The sequence below is a fragment of the Kryptolebias marmoratus genome, linkage group LG16 (genome assembly GCF_001649575.2).
Source record: "Kryptolebias marmoratus isolate JLee-2015 linkage group LG16, ASM164957v2, whole genome shotgun sequence".
Taxonomy (NCBI): Eukaryota; Metazoa; Chordata; class Actinopteri; order Cyprinodontiformes; family Rivulidae; genus Kryptolebias; species Kryptolebias marmoratus.
The window spans coordinates 28,729,152-28,742,194 of NC_051445.1; the positions used below are offsets into that span (position 1 = coordinate 28,729,152).

General features: G+C 37.0%; 1 protein-coding gene across 12 annotated transcripts in view; it reads left to right on the forward strand.

The window, feature by feature from the left end:
- The window catches only part of adgrb1a (adhesion G protein-coupled receptor B1a), a 316,467-nt gene that overhangs the window by 208,676 nt on the left and 94,748 nt on the right, over nucleotides 1-13,043 (forward strand). For all 12 annotated transcript variants that reach the window (XR_005234257.1, XM_037980552.1, XM_017436779.3 and 9 more), the window contains one exon: nucleotides 8,805-8,931. Coding sequence is in view for 11 of the 12 variants with exons in the window: in XM_037980552.1 (XP_037836480.1) it covers nucleotides 8,805-8,931 (127 nt within the window). In the remaining variant the exon portion in view is untranslated. The remainder of the gene's footprint in view (nucleotides 1-8,804; nucleotides 8,932-13,043) is intronic.

The following is a 13,043-nucleotide window of genomic DNA, read 5'->3' on the forward strand; positions in this document are numbered from 1 at the left end:
ACAACAGATCCCAGGAACAACATCAGACATCTCAGTCCAGAAATGTGCAGTTCTAGGCACAGCCAAGATACTGCGCAGAACCCTCAAGCTCCCAGGCCTCTGGTAGAGGACCCGAGCTCAGAGGATGAAACAAAGACCACCCGCGGAGGGTGAGAAGGGAAATTTTTTTTTTTATACAGTATGTGTGTGTGTGTGTGTAGAAACTGTACCAATTATGGAGGGAGAAAGGATCATTTTGATTTTTATGGTAGGGAGAAAACATCTAAAAAACACTGTGAAACATCCCCTTTTCTTTTATCAACAGTCCGTAAACGTCTAGGAAGTGAGGAGAGCAGCTGCTGGAGGTTTTGGAGGGGAATGTTGTTTTAGTTTTGGCTTATGGAAGATTCTAGCTGTTTAACAGTCCTGAGTCTTTGTTGAATTTTTGTGCTGGATGGGAGCATATGTTGTTCTAAAATCTGTCCATACTGTTTTGCGTTATTGGTGCCTTTCTAGATGTAAATGCTGCCAGAAGAACTAATGCACCCCCATACCATCAGTGAGGCAGGCTCTTAAACTGTGTTCTGATAACAGGCTATATGGTCCCTCTCCTCTTTAGTACGAAGAGTGTAGTATCTATGGTTATCTATGGTAAAAGAATTTCAAATATTGGTTAGTCTGACTATAGAACAGTTTTACACTTTGCTTCAGTCCTTTTGAAATGAGCTTTGGCCCAGAGAAGAGGGCAACATTTCTGGATGGTGTTGAAATCTCAAAATCTTGACCTTAAAGGTGAACTGAAATCAAATCTCAAAATATTGACATTTTGTGAATGTCATTTATTCAAACACATCCAACATTCCAGGGACACATTTTTCTGACCTAAAACTTAAATAACTTATTTTTAGCATTTTAGTTAATAGTTTCCAAAATGGGTGATTTGTGGGGCGGTGTTGCCATTCTGGGTTCACGACATGCCGTGTGCCCTGGCAGGCCCCTAAAAGAGAGCTGGAGAATGAAGAAGCCGCTACTGTCTGGTTGTTTAGTAGTGGAAATGGAAGAAGAGGCCTTTTTTCATTACAAAGAAATGCTGAAAGGCTTTGCAGGAGTAATGAATATACAAACATACCAGTATGAACCTGAACCGATGGCTGGATCTCTGGAATCAGATGAAAACTCTTCAGATTCAAATTCTGATTATCACAAGCACTGTCATGGCCGACAAAACAACACGCATAATGACAACGTTGGGAACGTGGCTAGGTGAGAACCAGTTACCTCCAGAGCACTGTCATGAAATCAATGCACAACACTGCAAATCAATAACACTGGCAGGAGAGAACTAGCATTGCTAACTCAAAGCTAACCTGATTCTGTCATAGTTTTGGTGTTTTGTTTGATTGTTCTGCTTTGTTTGTTTTGCTTTGGTTGTCTTTTAAGTTTCTGTGTTCATGTCTTGTCACTATTCACCTCCTCAGTGTTTTTCCATTCACGACTGCCACGCCCACCTCACCTGCTTCTCGTCTAGTCCACAGCTGCACCCAATAATCACCTCTCCCTCAGTCTTTTAAAACCGGTCTCTGTTCATCACGCTTCACTCGGTCATTCCTCTCGTTACCTCGCTCCATGCTCCATGCTCCATGCTCCATGCTCCATGCTCCATGCTCCATGCTCCATGCTCCATGCTCCATGCTCCATGCTCCATGCTCCATGCTCCGATTTTGTTTTTAGTTATCTTTGGTGCCACGCCAGCGCTTTGTTTTTGTGAGTCTTTACTTTATGAAATTACTTTTCATTTACGGATGTCTCGTCTGCGTTCTGGGTTTGCCTTCGTCTCCCCCCTCTTGACAGATTCTAACTCCTTTAAAACGTGAGTGCGCTTGAGAGTAGCATTTATGAACTCTCACACAAGAGTAAACTAATCAATAGCAGTTTCAGACTATGACATTTGTTTAATCACACATGGATTGTTTATATTTTTCATCAAAAACAAACTGCTCTGGATCACAAACTGATCTCAGGCTGTCGGCCTGTATCTGACAGTGCATGTTCATGTCTGAAGTAAGCTTCTCGTATCTCCTCTCCTTCTCTGTGGCAATGTCCTTCTTTCCATTTGCCTTTCTTTTAAAATTAAGAATAGTTAGAACTGCTCATGGCAAAAAGTCCTGCTCTTTTGGCGTGAAGCCAGTCAAACGCATTAATGAGGGTCGGAGCTTGCGGTGGCTCCTCCTTGAAGTTGTCCAAACCCAAGTTCTGATAGTAATTCCCACATTGGAGCTTATGGGTCCAAATCTGATATTTCAAAAAGCCAAAAAATGAAACTCCAGTGGTATTTTCTGGCTGGTTTGAACAATTAATTCAGACAAAACTGAACTATGTTGTACAATTATTCATCCACTCACTGATAAATGTCTGAATTCTTGTGAACCTCAGCGGCTCTGTGGACGTCACACGTCAGGGGTGTCACAGAAAAGCTAAAAACACCTGAGTGGTTTCGTCAGTGGTCGGTATTAAAAAAAAAGAATTGTATAATTTCATTTGAAAATTTTTAAACAAGTATATTTTATGATTTTCTTTCCAAAATGATTTTTAAATATTTTGTGTTCAAATTGTTTGCATATAACTATATATATGGTTACGATTTACCTCTATCCATCCATCATTGATGAGCCATCACCCACGGAAAGTTATGTGTTGTTCAGAGGAACAACATGTCTAATTTTTAAGACGGAGGATGTGGTAATTGGAAAGCTCAGCAGGCTCTTCTAGGTATCCATCTGCTGCAGCCAACTGCATGTCTCATCCTCGTGTTAAATAGGTCCGTAATAAAATTGGTGGTTGGTTCCAGCGTTGCCATGGTGTCACTACATTACCAGCACTTTTACACGCAGAACAATTAAACAAAATGATTAAATATTAAAATCAAATTTAATTCTGTGGCACCATTTCGTCTTTTAATCTAGCTTAAAAATGAAAGTATGAAAAACAAGCTTTTTTTTTTTGGTTTTTGGTATCAGTCAGTATCAGTTGATTGTCAATTTAAAATGGTTCGAGGTTTAAGCCCAGGTTGCATGAGGAAAGGCATTTGGTGTAAAACAATTACCAAATCTGTCATGTGTTTGCTCACTGTGGAGACCCCTGCAGACAGGAGCAGTCAAACAAAAAGAGAAAAAAATACAATGGAAAGAATGAATGATGCACTAATTGCTGACACTTGTTTGTAATTTTATCAAAATTAGTTACTTCTTTAATTATTTTGAGCACTGACAAAGCAGAGTAATGTCAGGTCAGTCTAAGTGAGGTTTTGAAGATATGTCATATTACCAAACTCTGATGATTTTCACACCAATAAAGAAATTATACATCTTTTAAAGCCCCGAAGGAAAAAATATGTCAGAATGTTGTCTTTTAGGCTGCAGAAACATAAACTGTCTGCATTTAAAAAAGTAGATTTGCTACTTCTAATATTATACTAATTATTTTGAAATACACTTACAGAAAGTTAGCTCAAATAAATTCAGAAACAAACTAGATAATTTATTTTCTGTGTAAATGATGAGTGCTGAAATTTGTTTAAAAAGCTGAAACTGAACTGTTAAAGTTTAAAGTAGAACACTAGCTGAAACAAGCAAAACAGTAGCTAACAACTAAAAGGAGAAAAACACTAGCTAAAGGCTAATAGAAGCAAAGCTCTAGGCAAAAGCTAAATGTTTTGAAGTGCCAGAGGTGGAAAGTTAAATTTACTCACATTACTCTAAGTATAAATTTTGTGTACTTTTAGTGATTGTTTTAAATCTTTATTTTTACTTGAGTATGTTTTCTTTTAAGTATATTTTACTCATCTGAGTAAAATATGTGAACATAAGCATGTGAATTATAATCAGGAGCAGAAAAAAAATCTGCACTATAACACTGGATCTGCTCATGTATGAGCCAACTAGAAGTGATGTCAAGCCAGAAAAGGAGTTTACCCGATAAATAAAAGTGTCAGGGTTTTGATTTATTTAACCTGCTAAGAAAGAATCACACTGGAGAGGCTTGTTGTCTTTTTGTGAAGGCCTTCGCAAAGAGGAGAAATTTCACAACAGCTCCTAATGGCGTGCTGTCCAGGAAGTTCTGCCTCCTTACTTGGGCTTTCTCTTTTATTAAAGGAAGAAGAAAAAAGGGGTTGATCTGAGCCGGGCAAACCCAGTTCAGACCATAGTTTAAACATAAGCATAACAAAAATACATAGCTGTTTGGGAGAGCCAGATGGTGTGGCGCCTGCGTGTGGCCTTCGTCTCTCACGTAGGCAGTTTTACACATGAGCACAAAGGCTGATAATATAAAAACCCTAACAAAAAGAATAGATACTTTGTCCAACCTCTGGCCACTCAGTGGGCAACTTCATTTGCCATACTGGAGCACTGCAGGAGAGATGCCCTCTTTCTGTAAAAAAGTAACTAAAATCATTTTCACTCAAAATAAACTTTCAATGACTTACTTTTAACTTTTAATTGAGTAGATTTTTACACTAGTAACTGTACTTTTATTTGTGTACGTTATTGTAGTACTCTTTCCACCATTGCACAACACTAGCTAATGACTAAAATGAGCAAAACAGTCACTAAAAGCTTTAAAAGCAACAACAGGTTAGCTCACAGTTAAAAGTAGCAAAAAGCTAGCTAAATGTATCAAAAAGCTAGCCAGAAGCTAAAAGTAGCATAAGAGCATAAAAAACGGAGCAATTTTGCTGGAGCAAATTTGAAAGAGAACAATGTTTCTGAAATAATTTGAGAGATCTCAATGAATTTCTATGGTAAAAATATTTGGAAATAATACATTTCTTGAAAATGATAAAAGTTACCAAAAAAAAAAAATCTCCTGAATGAGCTAAATATTTTGATATATGAATAGCTAGAATAGTACAAAGTATGCAGAACCAGTTGGATTTCAAAAAAGGTATGGAAAAAATAAAAATCAAGAAAACAATGGTGTAAATTCTGACTCAGGATTCACACAAGTAACAAAACAAGTAACTATAATCCACTGACTCAAGAGATTTATAAACTATAAAGATACATGTATGTGAGCTTCCTATACTGGGCGAGGCTCATAGCAGAATTATTGACTTATCAAGCAGAAATTGCACTGATTCATAACAATGATGGTCCAATTAAAATAGCATTTTGGTCATTTTGAAGTGAGACTGTATAAAGATTTGTAACAGTTGGTATTTTAACTCTTGGAGTGATCTCAGTTCTGATCAAAATGACGCTGTGATGCCTAGTTTGATCACAGCTAAAATCTAAGTGGACTAATGCTGTCTTAAAACAGTTTGTCTTAAAATATTTTTAGTGGTTCATTCAAACACTGTTTTATAGACTTTTACCTCTCCATGACTTTATTGGCATGCAGTTATTGAATGTATTTTTTTTTTCTTCAAGAAAATAATAGTCCTGTTTAAATAAACATATAGTGCAAAATTCTATGTAAACAGCTTGGGTGGACTGTTTTTTTTATATTCCATATCATTTGTAATAATACAATCAACTTTAATTCTCATATTTATTCATGGAAGAATCTGATATGATCTCAGACATCCCTAAAGTACACTACACCAACACATAATGCTGCTGTTATATGAACCTTCCCCGTTATGCCATTAGCTTAATCTCCCATCCAGAGTTTATGTGTAAAGAGATTAATATTACCTGCAAGTCAATCAGACACAAAGAGAGCAGGGAGGAAATTATTAATGAACTTTTCAGTTTTTTCTTGTAGAGTTTTGGAATGACATTATGTGACTTGTCTGACAGTGAACATTAACCTTTCTAAGTATTGTCTTAAATTAAAGTTTAGCAAATTGATATTGATCTTAGCAATATTTATTGCTTAAAACAATATGTTTCTGAACTGATGTCAAGACTCTTTGAGTAAAACCAAGTAAAAATTAATTTGAAAATATCAAATCAGAGCTAGAAAAGGCAAATTAAATAACATCAACTCTCTCTCTCTCAATATATATAAAAATACTAATTTATTACTTGAAGAGAACACTGAATTAGACTGACTTATTTTTCCAATATCGTCACCTTCTTAATAATAATTTTTTTGCAACTTTTCAGGAAACACAAAAAACTGAACCATTTGTTGATTGTTGAGATGATTTAGGCAAAAAAATAATTTTTGAAAAAAAAATGACTTAGGCAATTATATTAAGAAGGTGACGATATGCTAAAAGAACAGCAGTTAAATTTTTATGGCATTTATAAAGAACAGATAGAGTGTTTTCTGTGTTTACTGACGGTGAGGAACAGAGCTGCTATGAATAGAATTTGGTTCTAAGATGTCCATATTTGTCAGGATGACAATGACTGGATCATTGTGGAACTCTGATCTTGAGAGAACTGAAATCAAATCTTAAAATATTGATATTGCATGAATACCATTTAGTGAAATACATCCTCAAAACATTCCAGGGACCTATTTCTCTGACCTAAAACTTAAAAGAACTTGCTTTTACCATTTTAGTCAGTAAATGCCAAAGTGGAGTGACTTGCGGGACGAAGTTGCTGTCCTGGGTTCATGATGTGCACTGTGCCCCGGCCAGCTCCAAAAGATTGCTGAATAACCAAGAATGTGGTTACTGCCTCATTGTTTATTAGTGAAAATGGAAGAAGAAGCCTTTATTTAATAAGAAGAAATGCCGGAAGACTTTGTGGGAGTAATGGATATACAACCATATCAGTATGAACCTGAAACAATGGCTGGATCTCTGGAATCAGATGAAAACTCTTCAGATTTGGATACTGATGATCACGAGGACTGTCATGGCCAACAAAACATCATGTATATAACGACCGAGTTGGGAACGTGGAACGGCAAGAACTGATTATCCCCACATCATTGTCATGACATCAGCACTCGACACTGCAAATCATTAACGCCGGCAGGAGAGAGCTAACGTTGCTAAATGTGAGCTCGCTACAGGATATCATTTATGAACTCTCACACCAGAGTAAACTAATCAACAGCAGTTTCAGACTATGACATTTGTTTAATCACATATGGATTGTCTATATTTTTTCATCAATAACAAACTACTCTGAATCACAAACTGATCTCAGGTTGTCAGGCCTGTATCTGACAGCAGTTCATACATTTATAACAAAGCTCATTCTCGCTGGACGAAGGCTCTTCATTTTTTCATCTTGTTGTCTGTGGCAATGTCCTCCTCTCCATTTGCCTTTCTTTTATAGTTAAAAATAGTTGGGACTGCTCCTGGGAAAATGTCCTGCTTCTTCGATTTGAAACCAGTCCCCCACATTAAAGAGGGTCTGAACTTGAGGTACTCCTCTTTGAAGGTCACCTGAGTTCTGATAGTAATTCCCACATTGGAGCTTATGGATCCAAATATGACAAAGTTTTTTTATCTTTCAGGAAGCCAAAAACTTAAATTGCAGTGGTATTTTCTGGCTGTTTCAAACAAATAAGTGTAACGCATAGAACCATGTAGCACATGTACTGATCCCCTTGCTGTTCAATTGTTGAATGCTCGCAAACCTTTGTGGCACAGTGGACATCACACATCAGGGGTGGTCAATAAAAATGCAGAAAATACTCGAGTAGCTTTTTCAATAGTCAGTATTGAAAAAAAAAATGGTATACCTTTTTTGTTTATTTTAAAATTTTACAAGGATATCTTATGATTTTCTTTCAATGGATCTTAGCTTTCCCGCGACCCGGAATGGAGAAGTGGGTAAAAAAAATGGATGGATGGATGGATCTTAGCTTTAAAGCAATTTTTTTTCTCTCCTTTAAAGGTTTGCTCTGGTGATAGTTTTTGCTTCAGAATATTTTGCCTATAACACTGATTCCAGATAATTTTGTGTTTTATGTGAATTGATGGTCTCAATGTCATTTTCTTTTATCTATATCTATAGTCAAGATGGCAAACTATTAAAAAAATAGTAAAAAATAAATACTAAAAGTATCATGTTTTTTTTGGATGGGACTGCCTTTATGTTGAAAAGGAAAAAGAAAATAGATATAACTGTGACACTGAGTTTTATAGAAATATATCTCTATCTTTCCAAACTGAATCTGTTCATAAAGTTATCTACAACAGGTAAGATATTAATCGTTCATAACCTTCATTTAGAACACCACTTCAAAATATCTGTAATATCAATTCAGAAATATCTTTCCCTTTATGTATTGTTGTTATTTACTTCAGGAAGGGCATTCTTTTGTTTTGTTGTTGGTATATTTTGGTCTGTTTTCTTCCCACTTATTGGTTGTGAACAGCTGATCTGCAGTTATTAAAGTTCCAAGCTGTGGTCAGCAAGTTCAGACAAGTTATGTGAAAGATTTAGGGCTTAATAAGAGAAAGAAAAACAAGTTTTAAATTTTTGCTTTTATTAATTTAGTAAGAGAAAATGGAACAATATCTTTGTTGTGATTATTAAGATTTTATTAGGATGATGTTACCTAATAAAAAATAAAGGCATGATAATATTTTCTTCTTATTGATATTATTGTTAATAATAATAATAATAATAATAATAATAATAATAATAATAATAATAATAAAAATAATAATAACAATAATAATAATAATAATGGTGTTACAGAGCGGGTGATGTGGTGTGTTTACGGTGTGTGTTCCTCCTTCCCCCCTCTCTCGGCTCCTTTCTGCTGCTGCAGCTACGAAGATGGAAAACGGATTAAAAAGCCGGTGTTGGTGTAAACGCGCTGGGATTTGAAACGATTCTTTTGGTCCCCGTATTCACCGCATCGCTTTTCTCTGCCTGTGTCTGTGTGTGTGCGTGTGTGTGTTTCAGCTCCTCTCTGCTGGGATCCTGGTCTGCCAGGGGCTGCAGAGCTGTGCTCGTCGACTCGTTCCGAACCAAATGCGTGTGTGACAGACTGTCCACCTTCGCCATCTTAGCCCGTCTCCATCCCGACCTGGTAAGTCCTGCAGCCTCCCTTCACTCGCTGTCAACATGCCGCCTTTTTGTTGGGCTTTTTTGTATTTTTCATTTGATCCCAAAAGGCGTCATTGTCCTTCCATATCAACAGATCCTCCTTCTCGCTCCCCTCCCCCGACCCACCACTCCTCCCTTCTTTCCTCCTGGACATGCCAAAGCTGTTAAAGGTTATTGTAAGCTCTCAGAAGGAAGCAGATTTTGTGGGTATCTTTATTTATCTGTGTGATTGCGCTCTCCAAGAGGAAAGGGGGGAGTTCAGCATTGGGCTAACCAGTGCATTAATTTACATATGTGACATGGTGAGTGAAATTTAACATCATAAGAAATCAGCTTCATTCCTGCAACCCCTCCCCTCCCCCACACATCTGTCTTTATTTGTCTTTTTTATATTATGTTAAACAAAGAGCCCATGCTTATGTTACCATGTTGTTTCATATTAGATGGTCAGTGGCATCTCCATGGTTACCAGGGCCTTTCTCTGAGGAACATGTCTATCATGGTGATTCAGTAATCTGTAAATAAAATCAAACGTATATATGAGGGTAGGGGGTGCAGAACTCTGTGGCCTAACTGGCCATGTGGAAATGCAGTCTAAAAAGTGGCTTGGTTCCAGTGGTGACATGGCAGCATGTCTTTGTGGGTAATTCTCATTCTGTGTGATTAGTTATTATTAGACTGGAAACTGCCTCAGAAGCAGTTAGTTCACCAGTTGCCGTGGTAACAGTGTTGGCACTGATGCTGTCTTAAAGGCACAGCAGGCGGTGTGCATTTCGCCTGCTGCCTGATGGCCTACAGAGAAAGGTAGCAACCCAAAACTGCTTGGCTTTATTGTTTCTCAGCATTGTGATTCTGTGTTTAAATACTCTTGATAAAGGCCTAGCATTCATTATACATATTGCCCACTGCTGCTCATGCCAGAGTATTAAACTAACATCAATTTATGATGAGAAATGATGGAGTTGTAGCTGTCTTTGGTCAAACCTTAAAAATAACCTAATACACAATTTCATAGTGTTGTGAATGACTCTCAGCTACAACCACATCAGAAATTAGCAAATTTTCTGTAAAATTACTGAGAGTTATAGCCATTTTTATGTTGTTGTTTTTTTTATCTCATTTGGCTGTGGCAGCCATCTTAAATTGAGTTGACTCCAAAAAGTAATTCAGCTATAGATTCAGAGTATTACTTTCTGCAAAGTCTGTTAAGATTCACCCAGTGGTTCATGAGTGGTTCCTGGCATATTGGCCAACAAACACATACATACACTCTTTCTTTGCCTTTCGTAGGCAGTTAGCTGATTTTAAGAAGAAGAAGAATAAAGGATGGATAAAAAAGCATGATAGTCACATTTGCTTTGGTTAAACAATTTGGTTTGCCTTCATGTTGAAAGATATAAATACTGGTTTTAATTTGTGAGGGTATTGAAATTTAAAAAGACAAGGTGGGACTAGATCATTCAAAGACCCAGCAGGCTTCATCTGATCAATGACCTTTTTCAGAGAGGGCAGAGTGACCGGCTCGAGCTGTTTTTTTTTTTTTTATGCTGGTAAAGTATCTGTGTTTATCATTATTATGATAACTTTTTCTTGACCTTATTTTTGGTTTATTTAATTTGGGCCATGGGCTAGCTGACACTGTTTCAATTGGAGTTTGGATGGGTAACAGAGGAGAAGCAGAATAGAGGTGTGTAAGACTACAACTCTGCTTCCTGAACTGGACCCTGTGGTGTAAGTGGTTTGGGTGACTAACAAAATCGGCCAAATTCCTAGAAAGAAGAGCGGCTCCACCCAAAGTAGGATGAATGCCATCTCTCCTCATCAGACCAGGTTTTAGCCAAAAAATACTCTACATAGCATATCTACATAGCCGACGTTGTTTTCAGGACACCACCTGGTCAGCCATCAGTTGTAGCTAAATGTGTCATCGCTGGTCAGACTGGGGAAGGGATCAGAGAAAACTTTGGACATTACTATGGAATCCGACATTGGTGAGGCTTGTTAGCTGGTAGGACTTCAGAGGCAACTGAGGGTCATCAGCAGGTCAAGCAAGCTGCAGCCTGGTTGTTGCTAAAGTAAAGGGTTAGTTTTTTTTATTTCATTCACCTTTAAGATCTATTTTACAAGGGTGACCTAGCCCAGAGGTCAGTGGCACACATCATAAATCAATGACTAAAAACAAGTAACATTATAGAATAAAACATACAAATATTTTACCTTCACAAATGTTTTTTTTTTATCATAAAGTACAGAGGTGTGACATAATAATGTTAACGGTGACTTTAAACAAAGATAATGATTAAAAAACATAGCAATGGTTTAAAAATAGGTGACATAAAGCTCTCGCCAGACGTGGGAGAAGTTCGGCCTTTGTAGAGACTGTTGATCAGCTCCAAAAAGATTCTGGCAAACCATCAGGCGGCTAAGATGGGCAAAGCACCACTTTATCAACACTGTGTATCCTGGAGATGGGATACTGTTGACCTCAACCTGTTATGTCATTGGACAGTGGAAGAAATACTTCCACGACCTTCTCAATCCCACCAACACATCTTCCATAGAGGAAGCTGGGAACTTTGGGGTAGGTCCACCCATAACCAGGTCTGAGGTCACTAAGATACTTAAAACGCTCTGCAGAACTCAGAATAGATCTCATCTACCCTAAGTTCTGCAGAGTTTTGTATGTTGCTGGGCTGTCTTGGTTGACACACCTTTGCAACCAACCAATGAGGCAACTCTGCCCACACAATCACCCCACTTCAGGATTTTGACACAAGAACTCTAAAAACAAGTGATTAACATTTTAAATCAGAGAAATGGACCACTGGAGTGTTTTGTGATAGTGTTTAAGTGAAAGAAAAATGAAAATGAAAGCTCATTATTTTTACATTTTATTTTATTTCACCTTTAACTTCAAATAAATCATTGAACTCATTATCCTATCTGTTTTATATACTTAAAGGAAATATTCTAACAAAATAAAAATACATCATTGGTCATATGGGCGACAACCCTAAATGTTAGCATCTAAAAAGTTTAACAAAGCTCAGATGACTGAGGAGTCATCAAACCCCTGGCTTCAACGATGTTACTTCATTTATATGACGTAGACCAGTTCAATTTATGACTCCTCCTCCTTGTAGATGGATTCTGTCAGTGGGTGACCTGCAGTTAGTATCTGAGAACACAACTGCCCAACAAATATTCAGTTTATCTGTGCTTGTGTGAACTCTCTGGATATTTACTGTACATTCTGTCATGACACATCATGTGTAAGAGGAAGAGTAGAACATCTTAAACTGTGCTGTACATTGATGCTTGAAAAGAGAAGCTTGTAAATTTATGACTGAATCTTAGGGCCACTCAGAAGACAAAAAAATAGTCTTTTAAATTTCAAATTTCTAGAAGGAATGTCAAAATTAAAGTGGAAATATTTTAAGGAAAAAGTTGCAATGCTGACAAAAAAAAGATCTTTTAAAACTTAAGACAGAGGGAATTAACCATGCTGTGCTCCTGAATCCAACTGGGTTTGTTGCTTTTCTTTTATCATTGCATCTGAGGTTTATGGCTGCAATTTTACTTGCTTAACTACAAATTAACAAGCAGTATTTTAAATGAACCAGTCCGATGTGTGGTATATTACTCTCACTGCAACAGCTCACAGAGTTTGTTTTAATCTTTCACAATAAGAGTCTTTAACACATACACTAAGTGTTGACTTCTAAGTGCTTTCAAAATTCCCGCTGATCTCGGCGGAAGTATTTGTTTTACTGAATAACAATAATGTAAGATAATTTTGTAAGATTCAGATGTTTAGAGACAGTTTTTTGAACTAGCCCTCAGTGTATGTGTTTGAGCCTGGTTCAACTAAAATATTGCATGTTACTTTGTAGTTCACCCAATAGAAGTGCCCCATATTCCTCAAGTAATGTAATGTAGAAAAGATAGGACAAGCTGTTAAATATATATATATATATATACACTCCTGATCCAAATCTTAAGACCAGTCAAAAAATTGCAAGAATTTGCATTTTGCACTGTTGGATCTTAAGAAGGTTCTAAGTAGAGCTTCACAATGTTAAAAGAAGAAATCAG